At 43.7% G+C, this 27,585-nt stretch overlaps 1 protein-coding gene across 1 annotated transcript in view; it reads right to left on the bottom strand.

The window, feature by feature from the left end:
* Nucleotides 1-24,664, bottom strand: part of PPP1R3A (protein phosphatase 1 regulatory subunit 3A) — a 49,210-nt gene extending 24,546 nt beyond the window's left edge. Inside the window, exon 1 of the mRNA XM_053254345.1 lies at nucleotides 23,828-24,664. Coding sequence (XP_053110320.1) covers nucleotides 23,828-24,624 — 797 coding nt within the window. The 5' untranslated portion in view covers nucleotides 24,625-24,664. The remainder of the gene's footprint in view (nucleotides 1-23,827) is intronic.
* Nucleotides 24,665-27,585: the final 2,921 nt, after the last annotated feature.

Genomic DNA, 27,585 nt, shown 5'->3' with positions numbered 1-27,585 from the left:
CAAATAGATGGAACCAGCGCAGGTCCCCACCCCCCTTGGGTCAGTAGGGCACTGTGTTGTATGTAAGCCAACATTTCTAGATGGCAGCTACTTCAGTGGTTGTAGCACCAACGCGGGAAGCCAACCCTGACATGAAATTGACTGGGCCAGACAGGACACTAGAGCCCGTCCTAACATTCACTATCATAGCATACATTCCAGGTCTTTAAACCTTCAGCTTCTGTCAGCTGCATGAATTGCACTCCTATGATCCATGTCATCTTTGAGTCAGAACTGGCAGAATAGAATATAGCCATTTCTGGGGAGCTCCAAAACATGCCTAATAGATCAGACATCACACTGCTCTCACAGTAGTAAAGTCCTTGCACAAGAAACAACTGTGTCAGGTTGTAGCATATAACATATAAAGGTCTTTCTCACAACAATTTTTGGCAGGGAGGGTGTGGGGGAAAGGCGAGGGGAAGGCGTGTCGGGAAGGCAACCTTTCTCCAAGGCAATTCCAATCCACGTGTAGGATGCACAGCTCACGTGCCCACACAATCTACATTGCTCTAGGCAGTGCAGAGTTCTGGAGTTCTGTGAAAGCACAGTACAGCCTCCAGATATACCTAAAGCCACAGCCATGCACCACAGTCTCCAGATATCCCTAAATGTACTGCACGAGGTAGAGTTTTGTAATGGAACTGATTCCAATGGTTCAGTTCAAGTTTGAGGCAAATTTGAACCAAACCAATGGACCATGTGCCAGTTCAATTAGAGGGTCAAACTGGGCTGAACTGGTCTGGAGCTGGTTCAATTCAACTTGAGGGTGCATGGTTTTAAAGGGGGATCCAGTGAGGATTCCCCTTTACAAGTAAAGTGGGGGAAAAACCCTGACTACCTTAAAAAGAATCCTAATAGAGTAGCAAGAGGGCATATCATAGTTGGAGGCAGCAGCGGTGGAGGTTCAACTCTGCCAGATTCTCTGGACAGGGCCCAGTGTTCCAACACAGCCTGGTCCAGAGAGTTCAAAGAATCCAGGCCACTGCAATGTCATCACCTCTGACTACAAGGTGCTGTCTCGCCACCTCTATAAGGATTTGTTTAAAGGCAGGCAGGATTTCCCCTTTTGCTTGAAAAAAGGGAATCCTCACTGGATTCCCCTTTACAAGCAGGTCCCCTCGAACCGCCAAACCAGTTCCAAACTGGTTCCGTTGGAACCAGAGCCAGTTTGGCTCGAACTTAGACCAGCACCCCTTTTGGGGGGTCTGGTTCTGTTCTAGTCTGAACTGGTTGAACCAAGTCAGTTTTATTCAAACCAGATTCAAATAGAATCAGTTCTGCACACCCCCAGTACGAGGAGTGCAGTGCATTCAAGCTGGGCGCTCTAGGCACCTGGCTCTGTGTCTGCTTGGGCTGCTGACAGCCTGAGCACACAGATGACCCTGGACCTGGGTAAAAATCCCGGGCTACCCAGAGATGCAGCACCGGAATCAGCCTCGATTCTGGCACTTCACATAAGCAGTCCTACCCAGGTAGGGCTGCCCAAGCCTGGGTTTGACTGCTTGTGTGAACAGCTTCCTTATGTGAGAATCAGCCCTAAGAAAGGTCTTATTAAAGAGATGGTGGAATAGAAGTTAATCAGCAGTACAAAGAAATGCATAGAACATGAGCAGATGGTATCGAGAATTACACTGTAAACATAGCTACATTACACATTGATTAGGGCTTTGTGTCATGTCAGACCCAACAGACATGTTGTAGCCAACATGCCTTCTATTGGGCATTATTGAAGGGAGGTCTGCAGTTACAGCAGGGAACATTCTTACAATGGAACAGTTAGAAGACCCCCTGCTGTCATGCAAAACTCTATCCAATATGTATGTCAAACCCTGCCCCCCTCACTGCTGCCCCTCCTCTGTGTCCTCCTCCTCCTCTTCTTTCTCCTCCACCTGTGACTGGGTGGGGGGCAGAGAACAGGCTGCATTACTTCACTTTGGAGTGAACACTCAAGTAGCTGCTTTGTCTTCTGTAGCTTGAGTTTAAAATGGATTTCCCCCCTCCCACCCCCACCCATTGACTTGCCTTTTAGGTCCCTGAATGGTCCAGATACTTTTGGGGTTGGTAGATTTCTTTGAGGCCGCAGCCTCAGAAAAAACTACCAGTCTCAGAAACAGTCCATCTCCAAGGGAGAAGCAGTTGAATCCTAAGCAATCCAAGAAAGAAGAAGCCAATCCCAAGGTAACCCACATCTGTCAGATTCCACCCTCTTAGCTACTTCGAACTGCTTCTGCCTAGAATTCCTGCTGCCTTGGGAATAGACTGAGGGTCTGAGGAAGCTTTGGACAGCTTTATGGCGAGGACCCCAAGGCATGTGTTTGGCATAAGGAGAAGTTTTAGTCAATACCTGGAGGCTTTACTGCTCAGGGAATCCTGGCTGAAGATTCTCTATGTCATGGGGCATCACTAACCTTAAAGGCTGCTCAGCTTGGGAGAGCAATTCTTCCTACACATACTTGATCTCTTTGGGTTAGCTAAGAAGAGCAGCAATCAAGGAACTACGGGAGACACAATGACTGCTGTCAGAGACAGTCACTGAAAGGAGCTTCTGCTGCTCCTTTTCAGCTATAAACAGCTGAAAAAAGACTGCCACTCTGCTGCACTACGAAGATATGGGTAACTGATTTCATAGGCCAACTATGGTTGAACGTCAAATAAAATATCATTGTGCAAAGTTGCAATGATAAATCTAATTCTTATGATACCAGAAAAGAACAAGCCCCATTGCTAATACATGAGGCCAGAGTTCTTGCTTTCACCAATGTTATATCATATTGCCTAACCAGAGGCACAGATGAAGTATCAAAGATATATGACAGTCAGGTTAAGAAGAGCTACAGCCTGTCCTTGGTCTCTCCTTGAATGACCATATAAGACAGCTCTACTTAGTTTTAGGGGAATATTACTCCAGACTATTCCCAGGGAGCTTGATGGAATAGAACTGGAAGAAATTGAAGATTTTCTTAGCTGGCTAAAACTACACACACACACAGAGAGAGAGAGAGAGAGAGAGAGAGAGAGAGAGAGAGAGAGAGAGATGTGTGTATGCATCTTTTGCTCTCTCCACATAGATAGATGATATAGATATAGATATAGATATACACATACATTATACACATACACCCTGGAATTTGGCATGTTTCTCTACAATAAGCCTCCAATCTGGCTAAATGTAAGCACCACCATGTCTCGTTGAAAGCAGTGGGACATAAGTTCATTACAGCTAAGTTGTTCCATTGGTATCAGTGGCTCTCTGACACAGCAAACTGTAGCTGAATTGAGGCCCATAAACAAAAGACAGCAGCTCACAGTCTGCACAGGGAATGGAATGGAACTGAATCTTTATTTCGGTCATTGACATTACTCATCTGCACAGGGGAATGCCAATGCTAACAGCAGTGCTGGCACCCCTGCACACATGTTGCACTTCAGGGCAGTACCACTCCTGTGCCAAGTTGCACACATGCAGTTAAGCAGCAGGATTCACCATGTACATCACATTTACATAACTTCCTGCTACCTTTGTTGGGCAAGCTACTCTCAGAGCAATGAAGTCTAAGGGGCAATATTCTTTGTCTTTCATGAAATCAGCCACCCTCTGGGTAAGCAGAATGGCTTGGAAATTGCCTCAGGGCATGTTTCAAGGTATATCTACCTCTAGCCAAAAGCATATGGCCTCGGAATCAGTTTGTATCACTTTCCTATGGACTCTCATACATGCAAGTTGTAGCCCTTCACTCCCTGCTCCTTTCCGTCACTTTCCTGCCTGCTTCCCAAGAGGAGGCCTCCCTGCCAACATGCAACAAACGTACCACCTTACCTGGGAAGGACAGGTACACTAACCTTGTGCCCTTGTAAGCCTCCTCACTGCTTCTCTCTCTCCCTCCCTGCTTCCCAAGCACTTTTCACAGCAAGCCTTAAGCCAGGCTCTGGTCTAAGAGCCTTTGCCAGGCTGATTCACCATTAATTAAGACTTCATCTAAATCATCTACAATAAGTCTCATAGTTATAATATCAGCCAAAATTAATTGCATTGCCTAACTAAATCTTTGCCTTCTGTACCCCCATTTTATGCTTAATAAAGCCTTTGAACTATATCCCTCCGTTACCTCATTTTTACAATACGCCAAAACTTGCTCAAATTGATACTGGAACTGAATTGGTAACACAATCATGGAAACCATCAGTCTCACTTTTGGAACTAATGGTCAGTTATGTTGCTGTATACAATGAACTGATAGATCTATGTGCCATTCTAATACAAATAAATAAAACAAATACTGTATAATACTGTCAGAAAGTTGGGTACCACAACACAGTTACTACTTTTAAAGGCCAAATTCAGCCAATGTGTTTGATATTTCAAAGGGGAATGCGGCTGTTAACTATTTTTATGCAGATGTCATACATCCTGGGCAACCCATCAGGGCAAGACATTTTTATGCAGACATCCAGGGCAACCTGTCACACAACACTATGTATCATTAGTTTATTGATTTTCTTTGCAAATACTAGAATAGGAACATAAGAACATAGGAAGTTGCCTTATACTGAGTCAGACCATTGGTCCATCTAGCTCAGTATTGTCTACACTGACTGGCAGTGGCTCTCCAAGGTTTTAGGTAAGGATCTTTGCCAGCCCTAACTGGGAATAGTCGAGACTTTAAAAAAATAAACAGTCATCTTGTAAACAGGGGAATCTGACTTTCACTGGTGATCTGATCATGATCCTCACAAGCACAGACTGAATTAAAAGAGCCATTCACTAGTTCTCATGTTTTTACAGAAAAATTTATATTAATTAGCAGCTTGCTAAATTCTAAAGAGTATCCCTATAGTATCTGAAAAGGCTTCCAATGATCAGTGGGACTATATTCTGGATATATTTGTGGAGCAAGAATACAAATCTAATTAGTAAAATGAGGGTCTAACATTACTCACTGGCTGAATTCAGACATAAGAAACCGGAGGTCCCTTCACCTCCGATTTCCTTAGCCTCATGTCCTAATTTGGGAAACCAGAATTAAAGGCAAAAAGCAGTCCATGGTTTCCCTCCCTGAAATCCAATCTGAACCTTTAGTTCAGAGTGTAGTTCGGGTGCCTTCAGCTCCAGTTTTGCGGCACCAGCATTACATCCAAATGCTGGTGCTACAGTTTCTGCCCCATGGAACTGGATTTGAGGGAGGAAGCTCCTCCCTCACTCCAGCCCAATTGGTTGTGTGGGCTGTCCTTCTTTTGAGAAGGAAGCCCACACAGCCAGCTTCCACGCTTCTCTGCAGTCTCACTGACTACAGAGAGGCAGCTCTCCTGAACATCCACATTTGGAGTCCATGTTAAGTCTGAAGGTGGCCACTATGTATTCCTAAATTGGCAAGCTAAAAGTAAATTGTGTATTTGCCTATTTTATACAGCAGGCTGTTCCAAACTTACCCTAGAAAAATCCAGTGCTTTGAACACTGATGCTGCATTCTTACTGAAATCAGAAGGAGTCTTATTGTTATCAGGGCAGAAGTAATAGAAATATTTCTCTAGAACTGGGGGGAATAATGGGAAACCATTTTTAAAATGGGGGGATTAATGGAACAATCCATGTAAAAATGGGGAGAAATAATGGAAAGATCCTATTTAAAAGATATGGGGAAATAATAGAAAGGTCTTTTTTTTAAATGTGGGGCAGGGAAATAATGGAAAGATCTCTGTTCAAAATGATGGGGGAGGGATAATTGAAAAAAAAATTTAATGTTGGGGGCAACGGGAACATCCCTTTAAAAAGATAATCTTGGATGATACGGATTATCTGGACCCTTTTCAATCTGGCTTCCGCCCCGGGTATGGGACTGAGACTGCCTTGGTCATTCTAGTGGATGACCTATGCCGGGAACTAGACAGGGGGAGTGCGTCCCTGTTGATTCTGCTGGACCTCTCAGTGGCATTTGATACCATCAGCCATGGTATCCTTCTGGGCCGCCTCTCGAGTATGGGAATCGGAGGCACTGCATTGCAGTGGTTCCGGTCCTTTCTTGGGGGGAGGGTCCAGAAGGTGGTGCTGGGGGACTACTGCTCGGCCCTGTGGCTGTTGGCCTGTGGGGTCCCGCAGGGATCGGTCTTGTCCCCCATGCTGTTTAACATCTACATGAAGCCGCTGGGAGAGGTCATCCAGGGACTTGGACTGAGTTGTCAGCAATATGCGGATGACACTCAGCTCTATCTCTCCTTGTCATCTGATCCTAGGGAGGCAGTGGATGTCCTGAATTGGGGGCTGGAGGCTATGATGATGGGCTGGATGTGGGCTAATAAACTGAAATTGAATCTGGATAAGACGGAGGTAATGTTGGTCAGTAGGAGAGCCAATCGGGATGAGGAGTTTTTACCGGTTCTGGATGGGGTTGCACTCCCCTTGAAGGAGCAAGTACGCAGCTTGGGGGTACTACTGGACCCGGCTCTGCTTTTGGAAGCTCAGGTGGAGGCGGTGGCCAGGGGTGCCTTTACATGGCTTCGGCTAGTGCGCCAGCTGCGTCCCTTTCTCGAGAAGGCAGATCTGGCCACGGTTACCCATGCCTTAGTCATGTCGTGGCTGGATTACTGTAACGCGCTCTACGTGGGGCTGCCCTTGAAGAATATCCGGAAACTGCAGCTAGTGCAAAACACGGCAGCTAGGGTTTTATCCGGAGCTGCCCATTGGGAGCACATCACCCCCATTCTGAAAGAGTTGCACTGGCTGCTGGTTCGTTTCCGGGTCCAATTCAAGGTGCTGGTTTTGACCTTTAAAGCCCTTAATGGTTTGGGCCTGGGGTATTTGAGGGACCGCCTGCTCCCAAGGATTGCTGCCCGCTTGACAAGGACATCTGAGGGCGTCCTGGTCCTGGTGCCAACAATGAGAGAGGCCCGGCTGTCGTGCACTCGGGACAGGGCCTTCTCTGTTGCTGCCCACAGACTTTGGAATGCTCTCCCAGTGGCCATTCGCTCCTCAGACTCCATCACGGCTTTTAGAAAGCTTGTTAAAACTTGGCTTTTTATCCAGGCTTTTACATAATCATTTTTACCGCTGCTTCTGTGTGTTTTTACCTGTTGTATTGTTTTATGCTTGTATTTTATAGATTTTAAATTTGGTTTGTTTTTATATTTTTTAGCTTAATATTTTTATTGTCTTTTTAGTGTATGTTTTAACTTTTGTAAACCGCCTTGGGGTTGTCTTTTAACGAAAGGGGGTATATAAATGCAAAAATAAATAAATAGATAGATAGATAGATAGATAGATAGATAGATAGATAGATAGATAGATAGATGAGAAGAGGGAATAGTGGAACAATCCCTGTTGAAACAAACCTACCTACCTCCCTTCCATTCAGCATACAGTAGTCCCAGTCACACATTATCTTCAACACCTGTACAATCTGTGTAGTGTACATACATGCAAATCTGTACACATGTACAGATTCATGCTTTATGTTCAACACATCATTCATTTCCTATCTGTACTCTGCATTTGACGATGCCTGTACCTAGGTTAACTTTTAAACTGAACGCATCTATGGTAAAACACACATGAACATACACATGTGTACCAACACATGCAACATAATGTCTGCCTGGGCTCTTGTTACTCAGTGTTTCTTTCTGTCTCTCCACTTTCACTCAAAGATGCCACCTCAATTTGCTTTGTTTTTGAATGTAATCAAACGATATGCCATTATTCTATTCAATGTCACTGAATTCCACAAATTAGTTGGCAAACTAAATACAGTGTTTATGGGATCTCTTCCTTTGGCGGAAATGCTATTAGTATATTTTTCATATTCTACACCCGTAACCTATTTTTATGGTTTTAAAAAGTCCTTCTTATATACTTGATCCACCTCTCTGTGTGCTTCTTTCAACTGTTGATACCTCATTTGACTGAGGTGTGAGCAATTGGTGTCAAAGTGGACAACTGTTTAGGGCTGAAAGTGCCTCTGGGCGCAGGTTATTCTGAGGACCACAACTGGATGTTGTGAGAATACAAGCCTACTGCATGGTATTGATGGCACTAAGGTAAGTAGAACTTTGAGTGAGCCTTGTAGAGCTGCACCAGTCAGAAATCCATCATCAGGTGTATCTCTAGCAAGTAATTGAGGAAGCTGCATATGCTGAATTTCTGCCTAGATTCATCCCTTCCCAGCCAATGTCAAGAAACTGTGGATGCAGGGAGTCTAATTTGTAATGACAGCAAAATATAGAAAAGTGCAAAGAGTCTTTACTTTTTACATAGTGCAGAAGTTAAGAATGGCCATGACCACTTTAACTTGCAATCTCCACATGAATGAAAATTGCAGGCTGTATACATATACATATACATATAGCTGCCTTATACTGAGACAGACCATTGGTTCATCTAGCTCAGCACTGTATGCAGCGAATGACAGTGGTCTTACCCAGGCCTATCTCAAACTGCAAAAGCTGAACCTGGAACCTCCTTCATGCAAAGCATCTGATCTACCACTGATCTATAGCCCCTTCTCCTTGTTAGAGGGAAAACCATTCTCATTCTAAAATGTCAGTGCTTCCTCAAAACTGTAGCCAATCAAATATCACTGAATGACAGTGAATGACAGCCTTTCAAATTACCCCACAACACGCTTGAGTGTCTCCATACACAAGGTCGAAATTTCATTCGTGGCTCTCTTGGATTATTTATTTTAATGTATGGTCATTGTTTGTGTGAAGCCTGATCTTGTGCATTCTTTCTTATTATTACTTATTATTATTAATTCGATTTCTATACTGCCCTTCCAAAAATGGCTCAGGGGAGTTTACACGGAGAAATAATAAATAAATAAGATGGATCTCTGTCTCCAAAGGGCTCACATTCTAAAAAAAAACACAAGATAGACACCAGCAACAGTCACTGGAGGTACTATGCTCGGGGTGGACAGGGCCAGTTACTCTCCCCCCGCTAAATAAAGAGAATCATCATGGTAAAAGGTGCCTCTTTGCCCAGTTAGCAGGGATTCTTCGATGTAAGTCACACTAAGTTCAATAGAGTTAAATGCATAAATGACAATCCAATGCATGCTTATCTGGGAGAAACCCCCCATGAATTCAATGGAACTTATTTCCAAGTGAACACACATAGAACAGGCTGAAAGGATGCAATCCTAAGCATTCTTACTAGGAAATAAGTCCTATTGAACTCAATAGACCTTTTTTTCTACGTTTGTTTGAGATCACACTATTAGCCTTGCAGAGTAATACTAAAAGAGCCCAGAAAAAAGAACCCTTGAAAAGGAAGATGCACAGAATCCGATGATGAAAAAAGATGCCGCATAGGGCATTATCATTTCTCTTTTGTTATTACATTTTATTTATCCAAATAATACGGAAGTACTGGTTGTGGAGGATCACATTCCGAGAGATGGTTTAGATCTGCCTGATCTGGATGGAGTTACACTCCCCCAAAAGAACCAGTACATAGCTTGGGAGTGCTCCTGGATCCAAAATTATCTCTGGTTTCTCAGGTTGAGGTAGTGACCAGGACTAGCCATTGCCAGTCTGTGTAGACAATACTGAGCTAAATAGGCTAATGGTCTAACGCAGTAGAAGGCGGTTTCCTGTGTTCCTGAGAGCTTTTTATCAGCTTCAGCTTATGTGTCAGCTATGCCCATTTCTAGAGGTAAATGACCTTAAAACAGTGGTACATATGCTGGTAACCTCCAGACTTGACTACCGTGATGCACTCTACACGGGGCTGCCTTTGTGCGTAGTATGGAAACTACAACTGGTACAGAATGCAGTAGCCAGACTAGTCTCTGGTACAACCCGAAGGGACCATATCACGTCGATTTTAAAGGAACTGCACTGACTGCCAATATGCTTCTTAACAAAATACAAACTGCTGATTAACTGCCCAGAGATGAAAGTTTGGGGCGGTATACAAATTCGATAAGTTAATTAATTAATTAATTAATTAAGATCCTCTGAGCCAGTCTGCTTACAGCTACAATTGTCTCGTCTGGTTGCAACTTGGGACTGGGCCTTCTCTGTGGCTGCCCCAGGACTTTGGAATTCGTTCCTTGTGGAAATAAGAGCTTCTCCATCTCTGATTTCTTTTTAAAAGGCCCTTAAGACACACCTGTTTTCTTAGACTTTTAATTAAAATTAATTTTAAACTGCTTAATTATTTATTCTGTGAAATTGTTTTTATTCTGTTTTACTTTGTATTTGCGATTATGTACACCACCTATACATATATCAGGTGGTATATACAGTAAATATGATAAACAAATAAATATTATTACTAATAGACCACATTTCAACAAAAAGGTATCTACACTTTGTTTTCTAAAATCTTATCCATAGACAAGATTTATACACGCAGCATGTCTTATGTGTGTTTACTCAGAAGCAAGCCCCATTATGTTCAAGAGGGCTTATACCTGAGCAAGTGTGCATAGGGTTATATATTTAGTTGACTATTGCCTGCCAAACATTCCATCCTCCCACATGCCAATCATTTGCTGGAATGGTGCAATATCAAGGTAATGTTTGTGAATATTCTAACTACACACAGACAAGTGGTTATCAACAGTGCAGATCCTTTCTGAAAACAGTGAAAGCTTTGTTTGAATGGCATAAAAACTAGGAAGCAAGTAAGCAAGTATCACATCTTTGGTGGATGAGTAGCCGTGGGTTATGGAGCCAATAGGGCAGGAAATCTATCAGATGAGTAGATCATTTTGATACTGAACTACTGTAACTCAGTAAATCTTTCTTTGTGTGTGTCTATATGACTATTCTTGAGCTAACCACAGAAAATGAAGAAGGATTTTCTTTTTTAATAGGAGTTTCAATTTTTGCACAGTTTTCTGTTGGTACAAGTATGGAGACATTGTGGTGTTCTCAGGGTGTTCCAAGAGCACCATGAATCTATTAGCAGCAGTGCTAAGAATATTAGAGATGATCAGACAAGAGCAGAAGTGTTGTTTTCTCAGTTGTCACCCTGTAAATGCAGAGCCCATCCTCACAGTAGCAAGCAACAGCTGCTCTGTTGGTGAAGACCATGCATGTCATCACTTCCTAATAATAGCAAAAGCGTTTTGTCAGATACAAAAGTTGACTGCAGTGCACTCTTACAATTTAGGGCTTACAGAACCAAACTAGAACTATACAGAGAAATATACCTTTTTGACCCATGTTTTTCTTTTAGCTAGAAAAATTAACTGTTAGAAAACAATAGTTTAGAGAGAGATACAATGTACATCTTATTTTGTACAACAGAGAGCAGATCAGCCGCTCTCAGCACTGACAACTTTAAAGCTCCACCAAGTAGAGATATGCATGAATTGTATTTTGCAATTCAATCTGAGTTCAAATCGAAGAGCAAAATACTCAAATCAGTTCATCAAAGCCATGGCCATTGCTGGCTGTTTCAATGAATCAACTCAAACTGATTCAAGCAATTTGGAATAGGGAACAAGGGGAACTCAAATCACCCCATTGTTCCCCATGGGTAGGTCCTAGGGACAACAAAGTGGGTTGGGTGATAAGGTGTGATGGGTGCTATCTACCATGCAACCTCAAAAATAAATTGACAAGTGGGTGATTAAAAAAATAATCTTTCCCCCAAACCCCCATAGGAACCTATGGGTGTTTGGAGAGAGATTAAAATTTTTCTAAAAGTTCTAAAAAACCCATTTGCCCATTTTTTGGTGGGTTGGGTGATAGGTAGCACCCATCACGCCATACCACCCAACCCACTTTGGTGTCCCTAGGACATATCCATGGGGCAACAATGGGGTGATTCAATTTACCCATTGTTCCCTATTAGGGATGTGCCCAAACCGCAGTTCAAAGCATGGTTTTAAGAACTTTTAAGAAAAACAAAAAGGGAACTTTAAGGAAAAGGATAGCAGGTGCTTACCAACTCTCCACCACCCCTTCCAGCTTCCTCCTGGGGCGATATGCATCCCCAAAAGCACTGTGCACCATCAGCATGCACATGCGCACCACCCCAGCAGGAAGTTGGAAGGGGCAGCGGAGTTCAGGTAAGCAACTGCTTTCCTTAAAGTTCCCTTTTTGTTTTTCTTAAAAGTGCTCGAACGGTGCTTTGAACCACAGTTTGCATACATTATTATTCCCTATGGCCAAACCAAGCAGAGTGCACATATTTTGCAAACCTGTCTTGAAAAATACTGAACTGCAGAACAGAAGCACACAGTGAGGCTATTCTCATGATCAACTAAAATCGGGCTAGGAGAGCCTAGCCTGATTTTAGCAGACCATGAGAAGCACTGGGCTCGCAGGCAAGCCCAGTTGCCGCAAAGCGGGTAACCTGTTTGCGAAGTCCTCCCCTAAGCCCAGGTTAGCAGAGTGAACACTCCACTAACCTGGGCTCTATAATAGTGTGTTGCCGTGGCGTGGCTCCATGCCGTGGCAACTCACGAGGAGACTCCCGACTGGGAGGCTAAAAAGCAGCCTCCCGATCAGGGGTCTCTGCAGCATACTCTGCGCACTCACGCAGAACATGCTGGAATTTCTGGGGGTCGCGTGGCCCCCGATCCCTGCAGTCTCCGCTGGCTCTGTGACGGAGCCGGCAGTCATGTGGGTGGCCAATCCAGCCGCCCAAGGCTGCAGCCTGTTTGTGTGCTGGGAGAGCGGGCTAAGTCCGCTCTCCCTGCTAACCCTCTCAAGGCAGGTCTCGCTGATCGCGAGACCTGCCTCAGTCTCTCCCTACACAGACACATAGAGCTGAGCTTCCACCGTTCATTTCTCTCCACAACACCATGTCACAAACAGACCAAACCATAACTCAAGGACAGCCAGCAGGCACCCAAGCCCTGCATTTGTCAATCTGATATCCAGCAAAACCAGATAGTTAATAGCAAGCATTAGCACAGCAAGCATACTGAAAACCTTATACTCCTACCATGAGAAGAAATCTTCTTTCTTCTCTTCTTCACTAGCATAAGCGTACATCCCTCCCTTCCTGCCTGCCTGGGTCTGGATAAAACCATGGCCTCAAATTGGTGCTGAGCCCCAGCTGGTAGCCTAACACATGGGTAAGGGCACCAGTCATAATCTCATTATTGCCCATGGAGGTCTGCATGAGTCTGCAGCACTAACAGGCAGACTGTTACACATCTGAGTTTGGGGTCAGCCAGGTGTCGTAAATCTGTTAGCTCGGCTAACCCAACAGGATTTACAATCCCCTTCAGCATTCCCCCTGTGAATTAACAGAAAGTAGCAGTGAAGCTGCATGAAGGAAAACAAGAAGCTCACAAAGAAAATAGTAAATGAATCAAGTCCCTTGAACTGAACTAAGTACCCGCCTCTAACAATAACTGAGTAATAACTGGAAAGAAAACAACAGAGCAAGGAATGAAAAAGAACAAGGACACCAGAGCAAGGAATTAACGGAACAGGAACACAGATCAGGAAAGAACAAAACAAGGGCAAACTGGAACTCGGAAAAGTTGTGAATTCAAAATAGAACACGGTCCGTTGTCAGTGAAAGTTGCTAACAGCATTGGCAGAAATCACAGACTGCTTGATATATAACCAGCAGCCAATTAGGCTTCCCTGAGTCAGCACTTCTGTTTCCTCTCTTGTGATCTCCTGTGCCTGCATGTCTTCCACTGAGCTTTCCTTTTGAGCCATCTTCTCAAGACAGGTGAAATCCCAGCCTCCTCCTGATCAGCCTGCTCCTGATTAGGATTCCTGTCTGGCAAGCTGTTCTGATTCCTCAGCTCCAGAGTCTGGTCTCCCTGCTAAATCCTGTTACTGTGCCTCCCGTTCCTCCTCTGACTCTTCTGAGTCAGAAGTCTGCGCCATGATACCAGGGTGGGGTGAGCTGCCAGTTGTGTTGCAGTGGGTGTAGGTGATCATGAGTCCCTCACCCTCCATGGTCAGCTCAGGATAGCCCAGCAGGTGGAGGTTGGCCTTCAGGAAGACCAGCCGTTCCACCACAATGGGGTGTCACCACACCCCCAGGCATGAAGAACACCTTCTCACTCTGGACAGTTGGTAGGCATGAGAGGAATCATTCAGCAACTGCCGCCAAGTCTAGCCGGTCATGGCGATGTGTTTCCCAAAACTGGATTGGCTCTCTCAGCCTACCATCCGCTCCTGTAGGTAATGCAGCACACACTGCTCAGCCAGGCGCAGGCCGTGAAAGTGCTTCCGAGGGGCGGGGCAGCGGGGGGCTTCTTTAAGTGTAAACAGAGCCGGTGCTCTGTGCTGCCCAGCAGCCCCAGTGGCGGAGAATCGCCTCCGCCACTCACCTGGCCGCTGGCAGGGGCTCACCTCTGTGGTAGCCAGGTGAGTGGCGGAGGCAATTCCCCACCGCAGGGGCTGCTGGACAGCATGGAGCACCGGCTCCGTTTACACTTAAATAAGCCACCCCCTGCCCCGGAGGGGCATTCACGGCCCGCACCTGTGCTCAGCACTGCTTCAGGTCTCGGTTGGTTCATTCGTTCCCCCCAGCAAAGTGCCAAGGAACACCTTCATGAGCCACCAGGTGGAATTCAGAGGCGGAACTGCCAGCTCACATGGCTCTGCCAGGGACACCACGTTGCTGGACCGGAAAGTGGCAGTGATAGTACTGTTGGGGTGGACTGCACACTAGTAGTCACTCCAGCATCCTCCTCTAGGTTGCACCCCAGCCTCCTATCCACAGCTTGCCTAACCTCTGCTACCAGAGGTCCCTCAATTTGGGCAGCTAGTCAGGGGTTACTGCTTTGCCCTTCATTCCTGGGTCAAATAGGCAGGACAAAACATGTGCTGCCAATGCACCCAAGGAGTTCCTGAGCCAATCCAACACTCCAGTCCTTTGCCGACTTGCCAAGGCAATTGCTTGCCCAGTGGTCTGGACATTGCTTATTATCTTCTCAATTAGAAGAGTGGCAATCAAAGCAGGGCTCAGCATTGCTGTCTCAGCACACAAGCTGTTCATGGCAACAAAGAACAGCTCAAGTGCCAAGACAACCTCAGAAAGGAGCACCCATTCCTAGTTGGATAGGTCATACACTCCAAGCTACACCTCCTTGCCAGGGCATGGATGACTACCTCTAGCTCCTGAAGGTGCTGGAGCAAGAGTAAGGTAGAGTTCCACTGCATCAGAATATCGTGAGGGATCAAGTGTTCAGGTAGGTGGAGCTCAAACTGCCTATCCTTGAGCATCCACCTAGCCTTTTTGCTTCAGTGGAAGAAAGCTGCTGTATTGCAGCAGCTCTCCAAAAAAGCAGCCATGGCAGCAGCAGGATGGTGCCCACTGCCTGAAGTGGGGATGTTTTGCCTGGCCACAGGCCCAGTAGGGCCAAGTGCATCCCATACAACCAGGTTCAGAGTGTGCGCCACACAACAGATGGACACAAACTGACCCTGCTTGACAGTGACCATGAATTTCGGTGAAGGTATGGCTGCCCAGAAAGCCATCCCCCCACCTGGTGATCCATCACCACCAATAGCTCATCTGTTGTGTACTCTGTCCAGCACCTCCAGTGTAGCACAGCCAACCCGTACTTTGCTGCATGGGAGGAGCAGGTCATATCACCACCAGCAGATATCCCCTCACTCTTCTGCATCCACCAGTGCACTGTGAGGAACAGGAAAGCATCATGCCTCCCACTAGGACTAGTCAACATATCCACAGTAAAGTGCACGCTGGTGTCAGGGGCTTCTGGGCACAGCAGTCCCAACATGGCCTCCCTGCACACCCAGTACAGGGAGGGCACCACTCACCTGCAGAAGGATGTTGTAGTGGGGGGGGGGAGAGTCAGAGCAGCCAGTGGAAGTTGGCGTTCTCCACCATGGAGATGGATGGAGAGAGAAATCTGGCTGAGCTAGCAGTTGATGACATCTTCTCCTCTGCTGCCACAGGAAGAAGAGCTTCTTCCCTGACAGGGGAGAACCTCCCCACCAGGGGTGTAGCTATAATTGAGCAGATGGGACCAAAGAACCCAGGTCCTCCAGCTCCTGAGGGCCTCGCAGGTCCACCCCTCCCTATTTTCTTCATTATTTCTCCCCCTCCAAGGGGTCACCAGGGAGCAGGGTGAACATGGGCCCACTCTCCCCTAACTACACCCCTGCTCCCCGCTACATCCACCTCAGCTGCCACAGGCAGCTGTGCTGCAGTGCCAGGCCCCTCCAGATAGGATAGCCTGCATGCAACCACATCAGTGCTGTGGGCGACTTGTGGGGGTAGGCCCCTCTCACCATCACCCACAACACAAACAGCAGCACCATCACTCCCTCTACCTGCCACTCTGTACCTGGCTCTGCTTCACACCTTCCCAGACATCTTTGGGTTTTATTTTTAAAAAATTAAGCCCTAATTCTGATGTGGGGGGAGAAGAAGCACCTTTAAGGGGGTGTCGGCCCAGGAGTGGTTTATTTTGCTCTGTGTGCCACACACAGCACTATCTATAGCACCGTGGTGCACACACAGAAGATTAAAAAATTACATCCTCACAAATAAAGAAGCAGACTTTATTTGGGAGTGGAAGCTTTTTTTTAATGGGACTGAGCAACAACCGGGCAAGTCTAAGGGAAGAGAAGGCAAAGGGCAGGGGATTGGCCTTTCTAACCCAAGCCCACCCCTCCTTTCCTACAGTCCTGCCACTACATACCTCAGCTCCCTCTCCCAAACTAGGCCTTATTTAAAGAACTCTAAGTTCTAGTAATCTGACCATGTGGGGGAGCTCTCACCTTCCAGCATCTTCAGCTGGGGGTTTCTGTTCCAGTGTCTTCAGCTGGAGTCTGCCAGGTGTTGTTCTTGGAGGCAATCTGGGCCAAGCAGACATCAGGCCTCAACAGCTGGGAGGACAGGCGGGAGGGTGCCAGCAGGTGGGCACCCACCCAAACAATTAAAAAAAAAACACACAGAAAAAGGAAAGCAGAGAGAGCCTAGCAGGCCGGGCACCCAGTTTGATTCAACTTGAATTGATTTGCACATTTCTACCACCAACATGTACAGAGGATAGTAAACATAACAGGTCAACTAAAAACAAAATCATCCTGTGTTTTGCATCTCACTCCCAGCGCAATCCTACTCATTTCTACTCAAAATAGGGTTCAATGGGATATATTCCCAGATACATGTGTTTAGGACAGAATTACATCCTCAGTTTATATATTTTGTTCTATATCCAGTACATGAGTTTTTATAGAATTTTGTATTCTATAAAAATACAAGGGCCAGGGCCAGATTATGACATACTGAGGCCCTAAACTATGTCAAACTTAAAAGGCCCCACAGGATTACCTTAACAAATATTATTTTGTAATGCTATGGACAAAAGGGACAACACAAATAGAGATAATAATTTGTTTTATCTGGCAAAAATACTCTGGCAATCTAATAATCTAACAAAAACAGTTAGCTTTCAATAAACCTATTTGCTTTAGAAATGCCTTGAAATGAAAATTCATTGAAAACTTGAAATTTAATCAATCTTTTTGTATTCAGAAGCCCCTCATAATGTGAGGCCCTAAGATGTTGCTTACTAAGCTTGTGCCTAAATTTTATCCTGGGAGCAAGGAACAGACTGGTGGCAGGAAAAGTAAGGGAAGGGCATTATGTGTGTACGGACATGACTGGGGGCCCTGCACAAGCCAAGTAGTCATGCAAGACATAAAGACTCCACCCCTCAAACAACTGGTTCAAAGATTTAATAAAAGTTCCTGGGATAGTCATCATAGAAATTTACAACCTCAGAATGCCCACAGGGGGTTTGCATGTTAAAGGAACCCCTAACTCTAAATCTCCCAGCATGTATAAAGCAAGCATGTCAAGAGAAGCCCAAGTTAAAAGCATTCTCCCTGCCAGTTTTCAATAATGCGAGTCCACCACATACATCCCAGCGTTATACTGTTATGTAAAAAATGTTCCCCTTGGTAGAAATGGCAATGGCCGTTGGATTATTTCCAGCCAGAAAGTCAAGGTTAATCCTCCTTTAGACCTGAAGAAGGTGGGGGGCTGTTGTTAACTGCCCAGAGACAGAAGCTTGGGGCAGTCTACAAATCTGAAAAATAAATTTTAAAAAAATTAAAATTCATATGTAAATGGATTATCTGTAGACCTGCTTTATGTCAGGTAGGCACGCAGACTTTTCTCTCCATCCAAAACTGACATGTAATCTAGCTACATTTTTCCTTTTGTCAAGTAAAGTTTCTTATAGTTATGAATTATGACTCCAAGTGGTTTCTTCAGAACCTAACTCTGCTGACACTCCTGTCTTATAACTGCTTCCCCCATAAACACAAAGTAATATAACTTAGACTTTATTCAGAACAACTGTCTTTCCTCCTCCTTCTTTCTTTTTGACTCCCCCCCCCCGCACTCTCGACAGGATCTCCACTGGGACAAACTTCTAAATAACAAAACATAAAATATTACTAGATAGAATACAACAACCCTTTACTTTTGCTACAAGTTTGGATCTCTCTAAGGCTTTTGCAGATGCAGCGATCATATTTCTAAATGTCTGCACAACCACATGAACCATCTGGGACAGTTTGCTAGTCTCTAGATAATAAGGTCTCCTGTGAACTGAGGAAGTCATGATAGTCTGTACTCACTTCTGTCCACTTCTCCTCCCCCACTACATCTCAGCCACTTTTGAGAGCAGTGAGGATTGGCAGCCCTTCCCCAGCTGAGCATTTACTCTCTGTTCCTGTTGGGGGCCAGCCAGACCACTTCCCAACTTCTGGCTCAGTCTACTGTTTGCCAGCATCTATGGCTGACATCATTGCAGGATCAAACATGACTGAACCAGATTAACGCTTTGATGGGGAGCAGCTGGGTGTTGGATGGTGCAACATGATCTCTCAGCCACAGTGGCTGATATTCAGAGCAAGGAAGCACTGGTATAGCAAGAGAACAGCTTAACAGAACTTACAAACTGCACCGATGCAGTGGGGAAGTGGCAATTTTTGACACAATCTCCTTCCCCAAGAAGCCCTTGCTGTCACCTGAAAATATGTCCTTAAGGGTTACACAGCCCTCGAGGACATGTTTTGGGTGGCACAGAGGGCTTCCTGCAGAACGAGAGAGCATGGATCGCCAGTACACTGATACAGTTCACTCAGAAGTTCTGTTAGGTTGCTCTCACACTGCACTGGTGCTTCCTTGCTTTGAATATCAGCCACTGACATTATTTAATGTATTCATCTCTTTAATTTTTTTCAGTAAACAAAACACATTGCAATATTGTCTAGTTTGTGTTCACAACAACCCTGTAAGAAACCTTAGACTGAGAGAGAGTAACTTGCAGAATACCATCTATATAGCTTAAGGGCTAAAAAAGGAAATGAACCTGGATCTGTCACATCCAAAACCAACACTCCATCTCATGGCTCAAGTTTTTTAAAAGTACTGGTAGACTGGCACCTCAATCCTAAACACACTTCTTGAAGATACATCCTCTTGTTCTTATGTGTGCTGGTTAGTAACATTATTATTTTCATTTACATTTTATATCCCGCTCTTCCTCCAAGGAGCCCAGAGTGGTGTACTACATACTTGAGTTTCTCCTCACAACAACCCTGTGAAGTTGGTTAGGCTGAGAGAGAAGTGACTGGCCCAGAGTCACCCAGCTAGTATCATGGCTGAATTGAGAGTTGAACTTGGGTCTCTCCGGTCCTAGTCCAGCACTCTAACCACTACACCACGCTGGCTCTTTCATGTTTATTGCCCACAAGCAGTGAGTGTATTCTGACAGCAAGTAGCTACATAATCTATGAACTGGGGAGAGTAGGGTCTTTTTAAGATACTGAGAGGCCCTGATATTTTTCTCTGGCTGACATACTGTGCAATGTTATATGATGGAATGTAACATTTGTGCAGTTGTGCAAGAGCGCTGTTGTGCAAGTACAAATTGCACAAATTGTGTTGTGCTATTGTGCAGTTGTGCAAGAGCAGTGTTGCACAAACACAAATGTGCAGAGTTGTGTGACAGTGTGGCCATTATATGCGTTCTTACTGTGCAAATGTTACATTCCACCACGTGTGTAGAGTTGCATAGTATGCCATCCACTGCATCCCTGTGTCAATGTAATAACCCAAAATACTGAAATAACTCTTGAACCTGGGGTTATAGTTTAATAATTAGTTTTACTGCCTTGAATAAAAAGGATCAATCTGATCATTTCAAACACTGACCCATACTTTGGATATCCCTCCCTCCCCCACCCCATACATTGGGCCCAGGGCAATTGTCTCCACTGCCCACCACCCAAAAAGGCCCTGGGGGAGAAGGAGCCACAGCCTCTCTAGCTGCCATAGACTGAGCTACTGTGATGTCACAGAGGGGCTGGACTGCCTAGGATCAGATAGCTGACTACTAAGGCTAGCTAAAGAGACTTCAGATTGTTAATGTTAAGGTCTACAAATAATGTGTCAAATTAAATGTTGCCTGTGCACTGTGGGCTTTTGAATGACTCCTTGAAGGTACACGTAATCTGAGAGGGTTTTGTAGCCCATTATTAAAAATAGAGAGACTAACATCTACTGCTCTTAACAGTAGATTCTTAACAGTAGTGTTTTTAACAATATATGGGTTTTCCCCCCACAAAGTATTGGTGCTCTCTCCTCTCTGTTTGCAAGATTTGTAATATGATGTCATTGGTATTAGTAGGCAGTTGTCACTCTGTTAGTTCCAGAGAATCATAAATTAGGTAAGGTGGTAGCTATCCAGCTTCAGTTTGGCATAGCAGTTTAGAAGATTCCATGTTACAGAGGATCTTTCTGAGGAAGAATCTGAGGGGTCATGAAATCTTAGATGCTTCCACATTAAAGACATAAACATATATGTTAACAGGGCAGATGTGAAAGGACACGTATGCCAGTGTCTCCTTTACTTTGGACCTCAGAGAGTCCTTAAATTAGGATATAAATTTCCAATCCTCTTATCCTTAGAATCCTTAGACTCATATCCAAGTCTATATAAATGTCTGCTACTGAAATGCCCACTAGGGTCATAACTGGTGGATCAGCAGGTGTGGATTCCTGACCTTAATTCACACTATACAGACCTTTCATGGTCATAGTGTGGCAGGTTGTGCTGGTTGGCTGGATAGAATACAGAGGTATTCTTACCTTAGAGATTTGGACTGGGATCCAAAGAACTGCAAAGGTACTTCTGCATGAGGCAGGAAGTTTTGGAGGTGTGTTTCTTGAATACCAGCCCCTCTCTTCCTGTGGTGTGATACTTTATCCATATTACTTACTATACTATTGCTACGTTCCACACAGTAGGTGTGCTGAAACTTTACAATTGGAGAGGTAGAGAATAAGGTGATGCTGCTTTTCCATGGCAGAAGTAATGTGTGCTCCAGCTTTCAATAGTCATGGCTGGCCTTAGTGAGATAAAGTAAAGTGTGCCGTCATGTCAATTTCGACTCCTGGCACCGAAAGAGCCCTGTGGTTTTCTTTTGGTAGGAGGGATTTACCATTGCCTTCTCCCGCACATTGTGAGATGATGCCTTTCAGAATATATCACTGCTGCCCAATATAGTATCAGCAGGGATTCGAACAGGCAACCTTCTGCTTATTAGTCAAGCATTTCCCCACTGCACCATTAGGTGGCTCACATTAGTGAGATGCTCAGTGAATAAAGATATCCTTCTGATGAGCTGTGTAATACTTTAAACTTACACAGCACAATTAGGGACTATTGCTGTTTGGCAAAATTTATTATTTTTTATTATTTATATTTTATATCCCGCTCTTCCTCCAAGGAGCCCAGAGCGGTGTACTACATACTTAAGTTTCTCCTCACAGCAACCCTGTGAAGTAGGTAAGGCTAAGAGAGAGGTGACTGGCCCAGAGTCACCCAGCTAGCATCATGGCTGAATGGGGATTTGAACTCGGGTCTCTGCAGCCCTAGTCCAGCACTCTAGCCACTATACCACACCGGCTCTTATATAGCAGCATATTTGCAGAACATCATTATTTCAGGGAGGAGAGAAGCAGAAGCTGTGATGACAGGGCCTCATTCACATTTCATGTTTATATCTGTGCTTCTGAAAATGTTTACTCTGGTATGAACATCAGAATCTATTATCAATGACTATTCCTGACTAGTTATGCCTACCACTTACTACACATCCTTTCTTTGAGATAGATCATAACGCTGTACTATAGCTTGACTGTCAGCTGTATATCTTTCACAATACAGGTTTTATTCTTTTAAATCCCTCTTTCATGACAAATGGACCATTTTGCAATTGAGAAGGCAACTATGTGATGTGTGTGTGCGTGATAAAATAACAGGTCAGCCACCTAATGGCGCAGTGGGGAAATGACTTGATTTTCAAGCCAGAGGTTACCAGTTCAAATTCCCGCTGGTATGTTTCCCAGACTATGGGAAACACCTATGTCGGGCAGCAGCGATACAGGAAGATGCTGAAAGGCATCATTTCCTACTGTGTGGGAGATGGCAATGGCAAACCCCTCCTGTATTCTACCAAAGATAACCACAGGGCTCTGTGGTCACCAGGAGTCGAAACCGATTCGACGGCACACTTTACCTCTTACCTTTACAAAGTAGGTTCCAATGGATGGAGAAGATGATCCCTAAATTTACAATTGTGCAAATATACAAGTGAGCCCTCTGAGATATGCCAATATGTATACAATTATAGACCCAATGTTTCGTCTACATTAATGACTTTTTCCAACCTGTGGAGACAGATTTCCTATCAAAATATCCACAGTAACAAGCAGGAAAAAGTATCATCCAGCTGACAGCAACCAAACAAACCCTACCCTCAATTCTTGTCTTTTTCAATGGCAAGCAAAATCTATATCAAATTATTTATTTCATGACGTTTCTATATTTCTGTATAATAAATCCCTCAATATATTTACGTTGGGTTGTTTCTTAAGTGTTTGTGTGGAGGCGCTCCAGGGCTGAAAACTCTTTCCATGGACAGAAGGAGAGCTGCATTCATGCAAGGACCTTTTCTGCTTGCAGAAGGACTGCTTGCATGAGCACAACAATCCTTCCGTTCATGGAAAGTTCTTGAAGCCATGGAGTACTTTCACAAACACTTAGGATAGTCCTGGACTAAATTTGGATAACTGAGGGTGCTGCCTGCCCCTCAAGCTGCCAACCTACAAATGAAACAGAAATGGAGAAACTGGTCTCCATGACAACAGAAATTGCTGGCCCACTAGTCTAGGCAGCAGATCAGCTGGATAATGGCGACATGTCTCTCACTTCCAACTCAGAGTGCTCTCTACGCAAACTAGTTGATGACCAGGGTTCTATTGTGACAAATATACGGAAACAGAAATCATATTAAAGGCTTGTGGCCCTTTACAAAAAATTACACATTTTTTATTTGTCAATAAGCTCCTTTAGACTCTTGAGACTATACAACAACCAGTCAGGTTTATAGTCAACTTCTACAATTAAATAAAATGATATGTTGCTGAAATCAAAATACAACTATACTCTACATTAATAGCTATTTAATAAGCTGATTCACCTCTATGACTATCATACCATTTTGTTAATAGTCAAATTGGCAATATTCTATCCCAGACTAATTAAATTTCCTCAGAGATAATTTCTCTGCAGAATACACTGTAATTATGTACATTTTATTTAAATCAGCACGAAAGCAAGGAAGTCCTTTCAATGGCAACACCACTAGGTGAAAATGTGATTTGAAGGTGGGGGGAACCTACAGACACTGAAAAGTGATTTAAAATATCTGCTTCTATGAGGAGATGGGAAATGTCTCATTTGGAATAATGAAAGCACGTTTTATATCATGAAGAGTAAATAAAGGTAATATGAAGCCTCACCTGCTCTGTGTCTTTAAGCAGCCTTTGACTTGTTTATTGGTAACTTCTTCTTCCTGGAGTTTATTATCCTCAACTGGTGGTGCAGTTTCCTTTTTATGGCATATCAAAATATAATTATGGTTGTTGTTGTTTGCCCAAAATATTCCCACAGATGTCTCATAACGTATACAAAATTCAACCTTAGCACCATCTCTCTGATAAGGAGGAACCAATGAAATCTTGAACAAGAACTGGTCAGTTTCACCATCACAAGAATTAGGCACATACTCTGCTAAGATGTCATAATAAGTTAGCCAGCTGTCCAAAGACATTCGAACGTATACCAGCTTTTGAAAGGATACATTCAGAACACGAATTATGCCCGTCATACATGTTATCCCTGGTAGAAACTCTATGGACTCTAGCCATACTTTCTGTGCACGCACTTTTTGCAAAAGCTCTTCTTGTGTGGTGGCTGGTATAAACAGTGGAGATAAATAGAATTCCTCCACAGGCACAACTTCATCTTCTAAGTCTTCATTTGGTAATGTAGTTGAAACCTCCCAGGTATCAAACTCTTTGACAGATACAAGTTCAAACCCAAATGCATCAGCAAATGAAACTTTTCTTGCGATGGTAGATGGAGCTTCTGGCTCCATTTCTTCAGAAGAATCTGAATTCCGTCTTCGGGGGCTGGGGGAGAAACGAGACTGAAGTGTAACTTTGACATCTTCATCTTCTGAAAGAGAATCACTTAAAGTAGGAACTTCTAATAAGTTCTCCCTACTAATATGACCAGGTTCTTCAAAAGACTCCATTGGGTTCTCTGATATAAACCGATAGAGACCTGCCTGACTAGTGGCAGCTGATATTTGAGACCCTGTGATTTGAAACAAGGATTAATATTACAGTTGACATTGCAAAAGGGACTCCGGTCTATTAATAGGAGCTATGGCTTGTTAACTATGTTACTCTGTTCTCCAAAGGCCTTCAGTCTGATAGCATTACTGTGAAAACTTCCAGTATGAAGGCAAAAGCTCCATCCAGCATCCAGCAGATAACAATGAAATCTGAATCGCTGTCACCATTAAAGCAACCATGATATTGTAATTATTCATACAGCAAACTTACATTCAGCAAATAGAAACCATGTGCCACAAATGGAGAGCCACAGAGTCTTATACTAGGATATATATTCTGTGTTGATAATTATCTCTATATTGCATAACATTTCTGTGTAACTGGACCAAAATGTGACACAAAATAAGCAATTTGGCCTCCATGTGTGTATACATCAAGCAACTGATGTATCCATGTGTGACCCACCCTCCCTGAATCATGTCAATGAACATACATTTGCACCTTATGTAGGATACAGATTCAGTGGTGATGGTGGTGGTGGTGGTGGTAAATACCTAGTATTTATAGCACTTTAGGATACTACACAACATCAGTTCATATCTGAAATTCAACCATTTATAGACAAGTATTTTAATGTTAATTACACGTTATTGTAAATTGTATGATTCATTTGGTGCAAAGGACTCCATCTAATAATAGCACTGTCCTTCTCCTTTGAATTGCTAGCCCTTATCCCCATCATTCCTATCTCAGCACTGCCAGTTGCCTGACTTACTTTACGTATCTTTTCTATAGAGGGAGTTGTCTCTGAATTCATTGCAACATACATACATTTGTTTGTTTGTTTGTTTGTTTGTTTATTACTGCATCCATTCAGCTTGAATGCTTTTTAAAAGATAAGCATCTAGCCCTTATGGTTGAAACCAAGTATGAAAATGCCTTGGCTGAAGAGTAATGAAAGGGTGTGGGGGAAGAGGGAGAGAAAGAAGTTACATAATTTTGAAATAAAATTATGATCATTGTATACTGTCAACTGGTAATGCAATATGCCCTGTGTGATGCAAGTGTGCCAAATCTGTCAGTTATAATCCCGTTGTAATTGGGCCTCATTCTTATAACCACAGTTATAAAGAGTTAACCATTATCACTGTGCCCTGCATGCTCCCGCCAAGTGTAAGATGAGAATTTGGCATTTATGGGCATTGTGGTCAAACAACTATGGTTAAACAGCCTTTAAACAAGATTGATAACCAGGATCAGAGTCTTATCTATTCTAGTTAAATGCTGTTTAACCACAGCAGTTTGACCAGGTTGTCCAGGAATTCTAGGTTCCCACATCATACTCCGTGGGAGCACACGGAACTTGGTGGCCGTGGTTAACACTTTCACTGAGCCTCTCTGTGGCTGTGAGAACACAGCCTGTGTATTACAATGTATCAGATAGCACTGGGACATTTTATGCGTCATCTACTGACCAGCTCCTACAATAGCATTATTCCAACCATGTCTATCTATAGAAGGATTTTGTATGCCAGGATGACAAGGTGCCTACCAATAGTGCAGAAGAGTTAAGTCCTGCACAGATGCATCAGCCTGGGATTGCTTTGTCAGTAATGTTGCACTGCCACTAGTTGTGCCAATACACCAGCACAATAATCCTTGTACCCAATCCTGCACATTTCTTTGCCAGGGCAATGGTTCATATCATGCCAATAAGTTCCTTTCATGTCTACACTTACATTTGAATGACACCTTCCATACTGTGAGATTCCATGTTTATTCTATTAAATAGATGTGCATTTTTTAAGGCAAAAAAAAAAAAAAATCTTGGATCCTCATCACTTCCTCAGCAATAAAAGGCGAAAAAGAGGAATGTGCCAAACTAGACATGACAAATACATCGCCATCTCTCTTGGGGGTTTCAGGGCTTTCCTGCAGCTGCTGGGCTGCTGTATTAAAGAAACACCTCCCCCTCCCCCAAGAAAGAGGATGACGTGTTGCATGTCACATCTAGTTTGGCCCTGAGTGGGAGAATTTGATTTAGAGACCCCACATGTGGTTGTAATGGGATCCTTAGAATTGCTTCCTGTTTATTGTCAGAGTATACTTGCTGTCTTATATATATGTATTTGTATTTATACATTTTGAGGATGTTTGATGTACTTTGATACATTTCTCTTGGCAAGTGGCAAAAATGTATTTGTTTTAACAAGAATTTGGCCTTCTATAAGATGGAAGTTGACATTTTTCTAATAAGTAGTTTTTTAAAAAATTCTGGTTCAATTTAATTCCTGGTTAAATTAATTTTAATTTTTTTAATGTAGGCAGTCTTGAGGAGCAGGCGGAAGTCCCAGGACTGAAAGATGGGGTAGAAATGTTCTAAACAGCTATATTAGATAGATGTGACCTTTCTGCTTATATAAATAACTGGGCCAAGAGGAGGCCCTGTTATTTTAAAGTAGTGGCTCTCCTATATAGCAGGGGGAAAGCAATTTCTTTATTCATCTCAGCATAGCATCCCCCCAATACTTGTTGCTGATGTCTCTCTCATATTTCTTTTTAGATTCTGAACCCTTGGAACAAGGAAACACCTTCTTATTTCATTTGTTCTGTAAACCAGTCTGGGAAATTTCTCGTTGAAAAGCAGGAGGAGGAGGAGGAGGAGGAGGAGGAGATATTCTCAGACCTGTATCATTTGGATCCTGAACATCAATCATTAGTCTTCCTGTGTATCAGAAAGTTAATTATAACTATTATATTGAGATATTAACTCAGTTTGCTGTATCCCATGAGCATGCTGAGATCAGATCATGTATGTATCTATCTGAGTCTTGTGGTACCAAGACAGTCTTATTTACAGCAAATAAATTCCTTGTCTTTTCCAGTTAGAGTGCAAGAGGAAAATAACCAGTCTGCCA

The sequence above is a fragment of the Hemicordylus capensis genome, chromosome 5 (assembly GCF_027244095.1).
Source record: "Hemicordylus capensis ecotype Gifberg chromosome 5, rHemCap1.1.pri, whole genome shotgun sequence".
NCBI lineage: Eukaryota > Metazoa > Chordata > Lepidosauria > Squamata > Cordylidae > Hemicordylus > Hemicordylus capensis.
The sequence above is the reverse complement of the archived record's forward strand: the minus strand, read 5'-3'. Positions and strand labels throughout refer to the sequence as shown.